We start from the raw sequence: 14,381 nt of genomic DNA, 5'->3' as shown, positions 1-14,381 counted from the left end.
CATAAGCAGTACAGCATGTTGATTACAGTGACAACAGTACAACTTCCATTGCTAATACAATTAAAGTCAAGGTACAGAAGCAGGGACTTCTTCAGCTCAGCACCCCCTATTCTTCTGCACTTCCCCCCCCCCCCCCCAAAAAAAAAAAAAAAAAAAAAAGGATTTTAATGATATGTATACATACAGCTCCATGTAATAAACTGTTTAGCCAGTGGTAAAAAGAGAATGCTCTCTAGAATTGATGTTCTCTGTTAGTAAGATCTCAACCTGTAACTCTAGATGTAATAGCAAAACATCTGAGAGGAGAGGACTAAAAATAAAAAATAAAATAAAATAAAATAAAAACCATTTGATCAGCATCTCTGTTTTCCAAGTGTAAAACTAATGTAACCATTCTTTCTGCATCTTAAAAGATATAACTGATCATGCTGAGTATCTTTAATCTTATATTATATTAGATAAAACTGTCCCCTATCCATTCTGGTTAATCATGTAAAAATTCATCATTTACAACTTCATCTTTTTTTAAACTCCAAGCAAATGGAGGAAGTCTACAGTAAAAGAATAGTTTAGTATGACAACTCATCTTTTTTCTCAGTAGGGGTCTTCATAGAAGTGTGGCTATGAAAGCATTTCCATATTGATGAAGAATGAATTCTTCATGACACAGAATGAAACAATTATTTTTCTTTTCAAAGTCAGGAGGATCCCAGTATCACAGGGTAAGGGAAATGGTTGATCACAGCCTGAACCTCTGATTAACCATCTGAGTCAGCTGCAGGAGCAGAGGTGAAGGTAATTCAGCTGTGCTCCCAGAACGGGTGGAGCCTGACTCCACCACTCCTAGATCCCATTTAAGGGCTGACCACCAGTAAACTTGCATCTCTTTCTTGAGATTGCTCCTTTGTGGAATTCTTGTGGTGAGCCTCAACATCAGTGAGCAATTATCTTGAAGGCCTCAGGGTTGGAGAGTCCTTTTCCTTTCTTACCATCTGGCTATTTATTTCCAACTATATTTGTACTATTCCAACTGTATGTTATACTTGTATTATCTCCACTGTACAATTGGCAAGCCAGGCAGTTCTATCTGCCATATAATCCAACTGGGCAGGCTGCATTGAATGGTATAATGGTATTCTCAAGGCTGCCCTGAAGACAGACTCCCAGTCCCTGCAGGGGTGGACAAAGAGACTATATGAAACCCTGCGGGACCTGAATGGAAGACCTTGTGATGGCAGACCTAGTGCCCTGAAAATGCTACAGATAATATGGGCTTCCCCACTTAGGATCCGAATCACAGGCACTGATAATCAGGTAAGACCTCAGATTGTGTGCCCTGGTGGCGCAGTGGTAGGAATGCCGCGTTACAACACCAGGGCCCGGATGTTCGAATCCCCCTGTGGCGCAAGTGGTAGAAGTGCCGCTCTGCAGCACAGAGGCTCGAATCCCGGCGGTTGGACTCGATGATCTCTAAGGTCCCTTCCAACCCTCACGAGACTATTACCTATTACCTATTGGCATTGAAAATAATCTTCTGCTCCCTGCACCTGAGGATTTAGATCCAGGAGTCCATAAGATAAAATGGCCCTGGAAGGCATAGGTAGGACCCAAGTGGTGTGGCCTACTTGCACCCTGGGGGAGATTGTTGGAGGTGGGAGGCTCGGTAGTACGCTCGCTGACAGGTACATGGCCAACGGACATTGTGGTCAGTGCTCCGATCTTTACTGCTAACAGGATGCCCATTATGTCCTTATGGCAGATCAAGGTGCCTCCTTTGGTGCCAGATATAGTTATGCAACCACAGATATCTGGCCAAAGGGTATGGTATTGGCAACCAGGGCAAGTCCTGGTACAAGATGAAGTATTGACTCAAGATAAAATTATGGCCTGTATGGTGGAGGGCAGACCTTCCCCTCCAGGTGCCTTTGAAACATCTGTATTACTCTCCCTGAGTCTGTGAGCTTCTAGAACCACCAGAATGCATGAGATACTTAGTGGCACCCCAGATGGGACTTATGAAACACGATTGCTTGTCTCCAGTAACATCAATCAAGCACTGGCCCATGGAAGACCATGAACTTCCATAATCGCTCGGACTGTGTCAACACGCATCACGATGGGAAATATGTTGGAGCTCTGTAATAAGGAAAAGCTCACCTAATCTTTTGTTCATGCTGTGAAGGTGTGGAGTGTAGGGGAAACAGTTGATCACAGCCTGAACCTCTGATTAACCATCTGAGGCAAGCAATGTGTCAGCTGTGGGAGCACAGGTGAAGGTAATTCAGCTGTGCTCCTGGAAGGGGTAGAGCTTGTCTCCACCTCTCCCAGATCCCATTTAAGGGCTGACTACCACTAAGGTAGCATCTCTTTCTGGAGACGGGTCCTTTGTGGAGTTCCTACAGCTAGCCTCGACATTGGTGAGAACCAATCTAGAAGGCCTCAGAGTTGGTGAGTTCTTTTCCTTAGTTACACTCTGAGTTTTTATTTCCAACTGTATTTTTACTATACCAACCATACAATACTATACTTGTATTATTTCCATCATACACACAGGCATAAATATCCACCTCTTTCAAAGGCAATGAAGTTAAGATAGCAAATAACACACATGGTACTTAGCTAAATATACAATATATGCTATTATACATAATGACATACTGTTAAGAGTCATTGTAAAAATCTTATTTGAAATAAGACAGACTTGAAAATACAGTTATATTTTAAAGCTTGACACTACTACTTCTCAGTAGGAGTTTCTCTTAAAAGGTAAGATACAAAGAAATAAAATGGTTCATGGGAAAGCAACAAACTAGGTGGAATCTCAGTTATTACAAAAACAACAACAACAACAAAAAAAAACAAAAACAAAACCTAAAGTTAATATGCACACTCTTCTAATTTCCAGTGATTGTAAAACTGTTACTCTGCTTGATGCACAATCTACTAGTGTATAGAAAGCAGAAAAAGACATGCTTTGAAATTTTGTTTTACATATAAATTCTTATGTTGGTTATATTTATTGTTTACAAGTACTTTTATATCAATTTTGTGTTTGTATATACTTAGCATATATAAAGGGGGATGGCAAAGTTGAAGGTAGCAGGAGAAACACAGTGTAACTCTTCATACATAAAGCATACATAAACATCTGAAAACTATTGCTTATTACATTGTATTATATAAACAAATATTATGTCTATTTTTACTATGTAATATTATAAAATGCATGTTATGTGTAAATTACATTAATAGTTCAATGTATCACAATGTATTCATTGTATATTTAGCATGTATCATTGTATTACAATATATGAACTATTTAAATACAGCATATACTGTAAAAGTATATATGTATATGAATTTCACTTTGAAAATAAAATGCTTGACATAGACAGAGCTTCTATTTTTCAAAATCACATTGCATTTCTCTGATTCTGATAAACCCACATTGTCAGGTATTTTTACTAACACTGTAATACATTGAAAAGGCTAATTCTGAATAGCTTCAATTTGATGATGGAGTTAATGCCAGTGCCTATCGGGCTAAGTAGGATCAATACTAACTACTCCGTGAGCTGAATTTTATTCACTTCAAGAAAAGCAGAGACTAAATTAGGTGTACCTTCACATCCTTTCCTCCAATTATCCACAAGAAATCAAAGATTCAAAATAAGATTAATCAATTCAAACTATCAAATGCTAACATCGTGAGGCCTTTCTAGTGTTAGTATGGTAGAAGACAATATATTCTTCTCTTTGACTTCAACCCTTCATCTATTTCCCCTTTTTGCAATGATTTTCAACTCTCAACACATGCATAAGAAGCAATGATCCAAAGTGTCCTGACGTGCCAAACCCAAGTCATTGCCAACCCACAAAGTACACTTTTTAAACATTAAACTGCTGTACCCATTCTGACTGGGATGAGATTATGTAGTTATTGATCAGTGGCAGCCAGTACAGTACTGGTTCTTTGCTGTTGTGGATAAGCACTTTAGAATACACCACTAATTTCATACTCCACTATTTTGACCACTGTGAAGAGGTCTTGAACAGAAATATGGTTCTCCCTCCACAGAACCCTGTCTCCCAGTCTAAACTGGGGATGGCCAAAATACAGGGAGAGGACTGACCAAAGGGATATTGCAATTTCACATGACACCATACTTAGTAAGTAATACCTCAAGAAGAGGAGGAGAAAGGAGGGATATTCATGGTTATATGGTATCTGCTGATGATATCTGGAGTCAGATAATTCGTGGAATTCCCACTATTGGAGATACTTATAATTAGAATGTAAATGACCTTGAGCAACATGTTGTAGTTTTGAAGTTAGTCTCACTTTGAGCAAAAGCTAGACCACATGAACTCCTGATGCTTCTTGTAACCTAAATTATTCTAGGTACTATTCTATTCTTCAGTCTTGTGATCTTTGTTTCTTTCAAAAGAAAATTATTTAAAAAGTCACGTTCAACTTTCCATCAGACTTGCAATTATTTCAAACTTAGGTAATTTTCATGAGAATCTGAGTTGAGTCACTTACTCCTTTCCTGTCTGTCCTCATCCATTTTAATTAATAGTTTTAGATTCATTAAAGAACAAGAACTTGTAAATTAGAAGAATGAGAAGTCAACATAAGTTTAATTAGTAAATCTCAAAGCAAAAGCCTGCTGCTGTGTTAAGATTTTGAAATTATTGAGTCACTTCTCAATTACTCTTCTCAGTTTGGTGGGAAATAAAACAGGAAAATACAAATGAACCAGAACAACTAAATGTTATTTTAATCAAGTTTATGCATAAGTTTATGCTCAGATAATAAATGCAAGCACACACACTTATTTTAGTTCTCCAAGGAATTCATTGATACCAGAAGGCAATGGAGCCAGGAAACAACTTCTGGCTGCAAAATGATCAATACCACATCTACTTGAGAAACTTCTAAGATGAGTGACTTTTTGGATAGTTTTCTTTATTCAAGGCAGTCATATTATTGACATGTGAACTGAATTTGGCTTACTATCACTTTTCACTCCCTCTGCTTGAGAAAGTAGAAACTGGAGATGCAATTTCCCACCAAGCACTGCAAAATCCATAACCTAAAGCCATCATCTATATCTTCCAAGTATCTTTCAGTATCGCTGTATACTTTTAGAATATGCAGGATGTATATCATTATTAGAGTATTAGTGATGTTTCTGTGACTTACCTGTCAATAATGGCACACATATCAATGCTGACATTGGCAAAGCTTCCCAGTTGGCCTTGCTCTACTGCTTGCAAATCCACCAGCTGATCATCCACATGAATAAACTGCATACACCCTTGAAACGAATGGTGAAATGGTGAGTGATCTGAGTCATTCATCTGTAGAGGAAACCCTGGAAAGAAGCAGAAGAAATAGCAATATTACCTTGACAGACTGATAATCAAAACAAACGTTTTATAGACAAGAGGAAAAGTCAAAATGGGGTATAGTTCTTAGATTTCATTGCAATGCTGTTAAGTCACTGGAACTACCAGCAAGAACTTATATAGTCTCTCTGTTGATTCTTACATTATTATTATTATTTTTTAAATACTTAGTAGAAGTCCTCTGCTACTTTTCTTCACTCCCATCCCAATATCATTGTTTCTCATTAATCCTCATTTTAAAATCAGTTTAAGGGAACTGATAAATATTAATCCTTTTAGCATATTTTAAGGATCACATTGCTGTTTCTCATTATATTTTTATGTCATGTATTTCAACTTCCCATACAATAAATACTTGCACTCAAAACTTTCTACAAACCTAGAACTAGCCCTACCTAGAAGTAGCCACTCCTACTTCTGAAAAAATCTGAGAGCATTATGTAGAATTTTCATTTTTGCTCTGAACATATTTATATGCCAATCTTCATAAGGGTTACTTATAAGAGATGAGAATAAATTAGATTCTTGATTCAAGTTAAAGGCTAAGGGAGGTAGAGACTGTTTATATATCATTGCTTAGCTGAATATCCTTTACAGGAGAATGGATTAGTTTTCCTGAGAAAAATATCCTGGAAAAGACAATGCAGTGCCTTATCCACTACTCACAAATATTTGACCATAGTTGGCCTCAACATATTAATTTAAACAGAATGTTTAAGTAAAGAGTAAGAAAAAAGACATGGGCTATCTGACAGGCATGTTCACCAAGGTCATAGAATCATAGAATTACCCAGGTTGGAAAAGACCTTGAAGTTCATCAAGTTCAGCCACAGCCTAACTGTAGTACCCTAACTCTTAACAACCCTCTGCTAAATCATATCCCTGAGCACCACATCCAAACGGCTCTTAAACACATCCAGGGATGGAGATTCAACCACCTCCCTGGGGAGCCTATTCCAGTACTCAACTATGCTTTCTGTAAAGAAGTGCTTCCTAATATCCAACCTAAACTTGCCCTGGCTCAACTTGAGGCCATTTCCCCTAATACTGTCACCTGTCACCAGTGGGAAGAGACTTGACCTGCTCTCACTGTAAGCACCTTTCAGGTACTGGAAGAGGGCGATAAGGTCTCTCCTCAGCCTTCTTTCCCCCAGACTAAACAGTACAGCTTCCTTAGCCTCTCCTTATAGGGTTGATTCTCCAAGCCCTTCACAAGCCTCATTGCCCTTCTCTGCAGCCTAGATCAGCTTGAACTGTAGCCCATGCCCTCCACTGCTACATCATCATGGTGGCAGCTATGCCCTGCCAAGCAACATGGACTGGCCTTGGGACACTGGGAGGGTGCGGTGCATTGAAGACAAATAATATGACAGAGTGCTTAGTTTGCAAGGAAATTATGTTATTTTTCAAAGATTACAGTTCAAAAAGACACTGTATGCAGAAACATGCTGACAAATTCTACATATTTTACAAGTATTACAAATTCTTTGTAATGACAAAATAGTGGAAAGTCAGCCTCCTCAACAAAATATTTTTAGAAAGTTAAAACTCAAATGGTCTCCATTTTAAACACAAGTTACATGATAGAAAATCTGACTGTAAAAATCAAAACTATTGTTTCCCCACTGTGAGTTTATTAAGCAATGTATGGAAAGAATGACAGATTAAATGTGTTCTGATAAAAAAACATTGTTCTAAAATCAGTTTATCTCACTAGGCTAAGAGCCAGGTGAACTGAAGAAACAGTAAAAAAATATATCGATTGATTTGGAGAGTAAAGCTGATAATTTTAAATTTTATGCTTTGGCAATGTATGAAAATAACAGTAGCATCAGTTGTAGCTCTACTTGCAATTTTCATTAGGGGCACTGATAACAAATACAGTGAGACTGAGGTAATGGCTTCATTGGTGTCATGAAAGGTACAACTAAATTAATATTAAGCAGTAAAAAGCAATTGAAGCAATTTAACCTATATGTCAATATATCTAGTATAGCTACTGATGGTACTACAGTGATGAGTGGAAAAGGGGCTTACAAAATTAATAAATGATGGTGTAATTAATACTCACGTTTGATAAAATATCATTGCATCTGGCACCAAGAAGACTAGTATGCAAAATACTTAAAAACCGATATGGAAATTTTCATCAAACTAGTGAATTTCACAAAGCGTAAGGGAGTGAATCATCACCAGTTCTAGGAGTTCATTAAAAGTATAGATGTTGATTATGGAGTCATCATTTACTTTTCAGAAGTAGGGTGCCTAAGTTGGTAAAATGCTAGAAACACTTGCAGAGCAAAATAAAATCCTTTATGGAATCAAAGGGGGAATTTGGGCATGTCATTTGTGTTTTGTTGGAAAAAATCAACAATAATGAATCAACTCATAAAGCTTGGCCAAAATTTTCTACCCACAGTTGGATTCCTGATCTGTTTTGTCTTCTTTGGAAATACGATTCTCAGCCAGACATTCTTCTCAGCTGCTTAAGAGGCTTTGTTGCAAGTACATACAACACTGTGATGAGCAGTTTAAAAGGCAGTAATGGATAAAATATAATGGCTGCTATTCCATTCCATCCGACTGGACAGAGCTGACATCCATCAAGTCAGGGCTAAAGCTGTTGTGAGAGCTTTGCCTGTTAATTCTGCTTTAGGGGCCCAGAAAAGGGGAGACGTCTGGGTGGGACATCTCTCAGATACATCTGCTGGGGTTGCTGTATGAAGAAAACAAGCTTCTGTCACTTGCTCAGCATTTTTCAGGTAGAACATGCAAAGCTATTTGCAAGCTGGAGTGGGATGCCTGCTGTTAATGATTCTTGAATTGAGATAAAAATTTCTGAGAGATACTGTGGAACAATGAAACACCTACAGTGAAGAGCATCATGTAAATACTTTCATAGCGTGCATTGGCTGTTATTGCTTGTATTAAGGCCTGCAGGCCCAGGACAACCATACAAAATGTCTGCACAGATAAATACATTGCATCTTCTTTTAGGAGACAGAACAAGGGGAAACGGGCAGAAACTGGAGTATAGGAAATTCTGCATGAATGTGCGCAAGAACTTCTTTACAGTGAGGGTGACAGAGCACTGGAACAGGCTGCCCAGTGAGGTTATGGAGTCTCCTTCTCTGGAGATATTCAAGACCCACCTGGACGCCTACCTGTGCGACTTGGTGTAGGGAACATGCTTTGGCAGGGGGGTTGGACTCAATGATCTCAGGAGGTCCCTCCCAATCCCTACGATTCTGTGATTCTGTGATTCTTTTAGTTCAGTTTCTTAGGTTAGCTGCAGGTTGACATATTTTAGAGAACACCATTAAATCTTTGGAGTAAAACATTTTGAAAGCAAACCTATTAAGAGCAATAGAATGAACTTATAATGCCCACGGTTAAAAAGGAGGGAAGTGAGTCTGTAAATTGCTCTCCAAAAGGCCTGTCATCTCTAATTCTGCAGCTGGAGGCCTGCAAATCAATCATTCTATTAATTGTAATGAACTTAAGTTTAAAGTTATATCCACATCAATTTTAATATAGCAGAATCAGTTTTGTTGTCTTCAATTCTATATTGACTCAATGTACATTAATAAATATGTTATGCAGAAAGTGCAACAGCATTATACATACATAATTAACCTAAAATATATAAAATTTTAAAGAAAGTACTTCTGTTCATTAAACTACTCAATGCATTAAATAAAGGTACAGTACGTACACATGTAAAAAGTAATTTCTAGAAGGAGTGCATTCAGAATTTGATAGATTCACCAAGTTAGAGATTTTTTGTCTGTTTATACCTAGTTAATGAATGAACAGTTAGTTATTTAGTTAAGACAAAGTTAAAATACCATCTACTTAAATTTAAGATGACAAGCCGAAGAAATCTGTGCTGTAGTTGATATCATACATTACAAAATATGTATTCTTCAAAAATCTAAACTTCCTTGTGGGGAGAAATAAACCACTGAGTTTTGGTGCAAGTCTTTCCTGAAGAGTTCTAATCTGGGATATGAGTTCTGTCCCAGTTCGATATTATTTTAATACAGTTATAAAGTATGTAGTGCTCTCCTTTCTGTCCCTTTCAAATCCATTTTTGTTCTATAGTTGTACTCAGGATTTTACTACAAACATGTTGTTTTAGAGTAAATTTGTCAATTAAACAATGACCTTGAAACTGCTTTAAAGAAGAAGTTGAAAGGCTGTTAAAAAAATTATCATACTGTTGCATGCTGTGAATTATATTTATATTTATACCAGCTGCATCATTAGGCAAACAGATTTCATGATGTAGTAGATTTATGTCACCCTAATAGAGGAACACGTTTCAGAAAAATATAAGTAAAAGGACAAGGCCCTTAGGTCTATTTTTATTTTTATTTTTTTAATTGGAGGTGAATAGTTAGGCTGAGTTTTAAGACCAAAATACAAAGAAACCCAAAGTTCTGGAAGAACTGGGGAGTAAAGATTCATCTAGCATTGAGTTATTTACTTCATTCTGACTATGGGATATATTTTATCACCTTGTGCTACAGTGAAAAACATTTACTTTCTTCATTAGGGCAATGAAAGTATGGCAGATGTGAGGAAAAAAGTAAATACCATGAGTACGATAAAGAACAAACATACTACCAAAGGGTGGATGATAGACTGTAATAAGTCTTGCACTATTTAATGCAAATAATAATTTAAAAGCATACTGAATTTGGGAATGCAAGCTTGCCATCAGTACGTAGTATGTTGACTCAGTAACAAATCAAGTGAAGAGAATGGTATGAAAAGACTTCAGAAACCCCCCTGCACTTATTTGTGAAGTGTCTTGTTCCACTTTGGAGGAAGATAAGTAGATTTAAAGGGATGTGAATCTTTTTTCTGTCTGCTGAGCTGTACCTCCCCTAGTCAGCAGAGGTCACTACCACAATAGAATCATTCAAGACTCATCAATTTATTGAGAACTTTCTTAACAACAACCAACATCCTATTTGGAAGTAAAATTGGGTAATTTGCTAATTAATAAATGTTACAGGTAATGTAACATTAGGAAACAGCTACTACAAAGAGTACAAGAATAAAAGATCAGGAGAATAAAACAGAGAATGAGACAGACAGATATACAAGATAGTTCACTACTGCTTATTCCAGCATCAAGTGCTGATCTTCAGTAGTGTTGGGTATTCCAAGGTTGTGTTGTTCAGTTGGTGATGACTTAAAGATGACAGTACAAACTCTAACTTATAGTCCAAAGTGGTCAAGCCTGCACTTTTGGAGTGACAGTTTTTGGCTTCAGGATCTCAGGGAACAAAGGAAGTCCTTTGTTCCCATTTTCCAGGCAAGGAAGCAGGGAGATGCCAGCTTGTATCTTACCTTCACAGGATACAATGGCATCATCTCCAAGATTCCTGTATCAAGCTGAAAATGTTTGCTTACAGATCAAGTCTTCACTTCCAGGCCATCCCATTCAAAGGCAAATAACTCCAAAGAAATACTTGAAAATATAAAACACAAAAAGTGATGTTGATTGCCTCATGATGATTTGAGGCATTCCTTACCAGTCTCAGAAAATGAAGAAAACTTATTTGTAGAACACGTAAACAAGGAACAAGTTTGCTGATGTTTCTTTGTAGCTTAAAATGGCTTCTTAGTCTAGTTTTCAAGATGAAGTAAATCATGAGAATCTGTGTATGTGAAAAAATGTGGAAAACTTAGAAAGACTAAAGATTTGGGTATCCCTAAGTAACTGCTGAATTAACAGCTTGGTTTCCACACAGACTGACAGAGAAGCAGATAAATATATACCAGTTTCATAAGGAAAGCCATGATGAAGGAAAGAAAATCTAGGCTTTCACATTACAAGACCCTGGAGATTCCACTTGTGGTGGTGCACTTTTTAAATTTCATAATATTCTGGAAAATACTTCTTAAGAATTTACAGTTAGTCTCACCACACACTTTGCCTTAATGTGAAAACTTCAGCAGTCCACTCAAATGAAGGAGAATGTAGTTTGTGTTTCAAAGACAGAGACCTAATAGATCAGAGCTTTGACAAGAAACACAGAAAAAATGAGAAAGGACAATTTAGCCTTGAGATTTAGCTTTTGCTGATTGGAGAGTAAAGAACTAATCTTTGTATATTGCCAGCATATTAGGACCAGAACACCTTTCAACTAACCACAAGGAATAAATATTTCTTTAGTAGTCAGACAATATTTTGCAAGATTCATCTTTTCATTGTGGTGTATTTGATGTGTCTGCACAGTTTAGCATGGTAACTGGTAGTTTTGGTACTGCATGTACCACGTGGAAGTGAAAAGTCAGTTATACTAATTTAGCTGAATATAGTACGCCAATGTTACTTTTGAGTTATTTTGATACTTTTAAAGTCTTATGGGCAAAAGGTAACATAATATCTGTGTCCTGAGCCAAGAACTAGTTATCAGTCTAATAGTCCAAAATGATCTCATTAATGCAGAGACACTTCATTGGTAATCACAGAATCATAGAATGGCCTGGCTTGAAAAGGATCATAATGATCATCCAGTTTCATGCCCCTTGATGTGTGCAGGTTTGCCAACCAACAGACAGGCCACCCAGAGCCACATTCAGCCTGACCTTGAATGCCTCCAGAGTTGGGGAATCCACTACATCCTTGAGCAACCTGTTCCAGCATATCACTACCCTCTGTGGGAAAAGCTTCAACTAATACCTAACCCAAACCTTGCCTAATATTACCTAGTATATTTGTGTTGTATTTTTTTATTTATTTAAAAAAAAAAATTTTTTTTTTTTTATTTATTTAAAAAAAAAAAAAAAAAAGAAAAAAAAAGTCAGGTACCAATTCTGCTCTCTGGTCATATGTTAGTTCTGCCTCTAGGTCCTAAGGCTGACCATTTCAGTCTTCCTTCAGTATCATGTTGGAGGAAATTAACAATGGGATTTTCTTCAGTATTGGGTCTCTTCAGGACTAGTTTTATACATTTTCTCATCCCAATCTCATTTGTCTTCAGCAAATCCCACTGAAAGTTTGAAAACTGCACAACAGCATAACTTAATCACAGAGCAGCTGTTGTGTACACAAGAACACTGTCTGTTCTTTTCTGTCCCAGGCACTCACCAAGCTGAAGCTCAGCCAGGTCAGACCCTTGTCAGGGAGGCAACTGCAAGCAGTAACTGAGCTACAGCCAGCTCAGGGCAAAGTGGACTCAGGTGAGTCCTGAGACTTTTCTCTCAGGCCGACACAAAGCATGTAGCATGTTATTATTAACTGGGGAAAAAAAGCCCAAAACACACAAACAAAATAAAACTATACCCACAATATTCTCTGTCCTAAAATGGCACAAACCATTTTTACTTGGTTATAATTTATGCTACATATAATCGATTAAAGTAAAAATCAGACAGCATATTGATAAGCTGGCTGTTGAAGAATAACTATTTGGAACTGTTTCCCAGTGTGATTCCACAGTGGCTGTCATTCACATTATCTCAGGACACTGACCTCTTGTTACAACTAACTTTGATTGTAAGAAGAAAGAAAGTATCTCGTTAAAGGATTACTTATTTTTAATTTTCTTTTGGAAACACAGCTCCTATCAGTAACTTAATCTGCAACTCTGTAGAGATATGAACATTACAAATGTAACAAACTAATTTTAAAAATGAACACTAGTAATAGAAACTCCACTAAATAGTAAGTTTATCAAAGTAGGAAATCAGATAATAATTTCCAAGGTTCACAGGCTGCTTAATGCGTAGCGCTGTAGGCTTGATCAAATCTGCTCAGAGCCTTCACTAAAATGGTGGCACAAACGGAGGGCCAATTAAACCAACTGGAAGATCACTGCTAATGGAAGACTTCTTTATCTTCATAAGCTAAAGGACTATTAGAACTGTCATCAGTAACTCTTGTATTGTCTTACTGTACAGTAAATGTGACAATAATTTTGGTAAGGTTTTTGGTTAATTAAAAGGAAAGCAAACCTACAAATGACTCCTCATCCTTTGACAAAAGTTGTTGCAACAGTTATCTGTTCAGTGTAGCTTTTTGCAAATGATTCAAATTTCAGTGTTCATAGAATCATACAGTGGCTTGAGTTGGTAAAGACCTTGCAAGATCATCTGCCACATGTAAGACTGACAACTGCTAGATCAGTTGGTCCAAGGCCCCATTCAGCCCAGTCTGGAAAGCTTCTAGGGACTGGGCATTCACAACTTTTCTGGCAGACTATTCCAGTGACAGACCACTCTCTGAGTAAAGATTATTTTTTTTTTTTTTCAAATAACTAACCTAAATTCCTACTCTTTTAGTTTAAAGCCATTCCTCTTGTCCTATCCCTTTCAGACAATGTGAAATGTCAGTACCCTTCCTGCTTATAAGCTCCCTTCAGTTACTGGAAGGCCACCATGAGGTCTCCCTGGAACCTTCTCAAAGATAAATAAGACCAGCTCCCTCAGCCTTACTTCACAGGAGGGGCTCCAGCTCTCCGATCAGTTTCATGGCCCTCCTCTGGATCCACTACAACAGCTCTTGTGCTGGGAGACTCAGGCCTGGATGCATTCTACAAATGCGGTTTAATGACAATGGAGCAAATCACCAACCCTGCACTGCTAGCCACCCAACTTTCATGCAGCCCCAGATAGTTTTGGCCCTCCAAGACACAAGCATACACTGCTGGCTCATGTCCAGGTTTCATCCACCATCAAGTCTGTTTACACAGAGCTGCTCTCAATGAGTATTTCTCCCAGTTTGTATACATACCTGGGATCATCCCAACCCTAGTATACTACCCTGCATTTGGCCTTGTTGAACCTCACTGGGTTCTCATGGGCCCACTTTTTTGAGCCTTTCCAAGTTCCTCTGGATGTCATCTGTTCCTTCTATTGTATCAACTGCATCAGTTAGCTTAGTGCCATCAGCAAATTTGCTAAGGGTACGCTTGATCCCACTCATGACATCATTGATAAAGATGTTGAAG

At 37.7% G+C, this 14,381-nt stretch overlaps 1 protein-coding gene across 3 annotated transcripts in view; it reads right to left on the bottom strand.

Moving 5' to 3' along the window:
* The window catches only part of CNTNAP2 (contactin associated protein 2), a 559,041-nt gene that overhangs the window by 231,262 nt on the left and 313,398 nt on the right, over positions 1-14,381 (bottom strand). For all 3 annotated transcript variants that reach the window (XM_015854927.2, XM_015854925.2, XM_015854926.2), the window contains one exon: positions 5,207-5,378. In XM_015854927.2, coding sequence (XP_015710413.1) covers positions 5,207-5,378 — 172 coding nt within the window. The remainder of the gene's footprint in view (positions 1-5,206; positions 5,379-14,381) is intronic.

The sequence above is a fragment of the Coturnix japonica genome, chromosome 2, assembly GCF_001577835.2.
Source record: "Coturnix japonica isolate 7356 chromosome 2, Coturnix japonica 2.1, whole genome shotgun sequence".
Classification (NCBI taxonomy): Eukaryota; Metazoa; Chordata; class Aves; order Galliformes; family Phasianidae; genus Coturnix; species Coturnix japonica.
The sequence above is the reverse complement of the archived record's forward strand: the minus strand, read 5'-3'. Positions and strand labels throughout refer to the sequence as shown.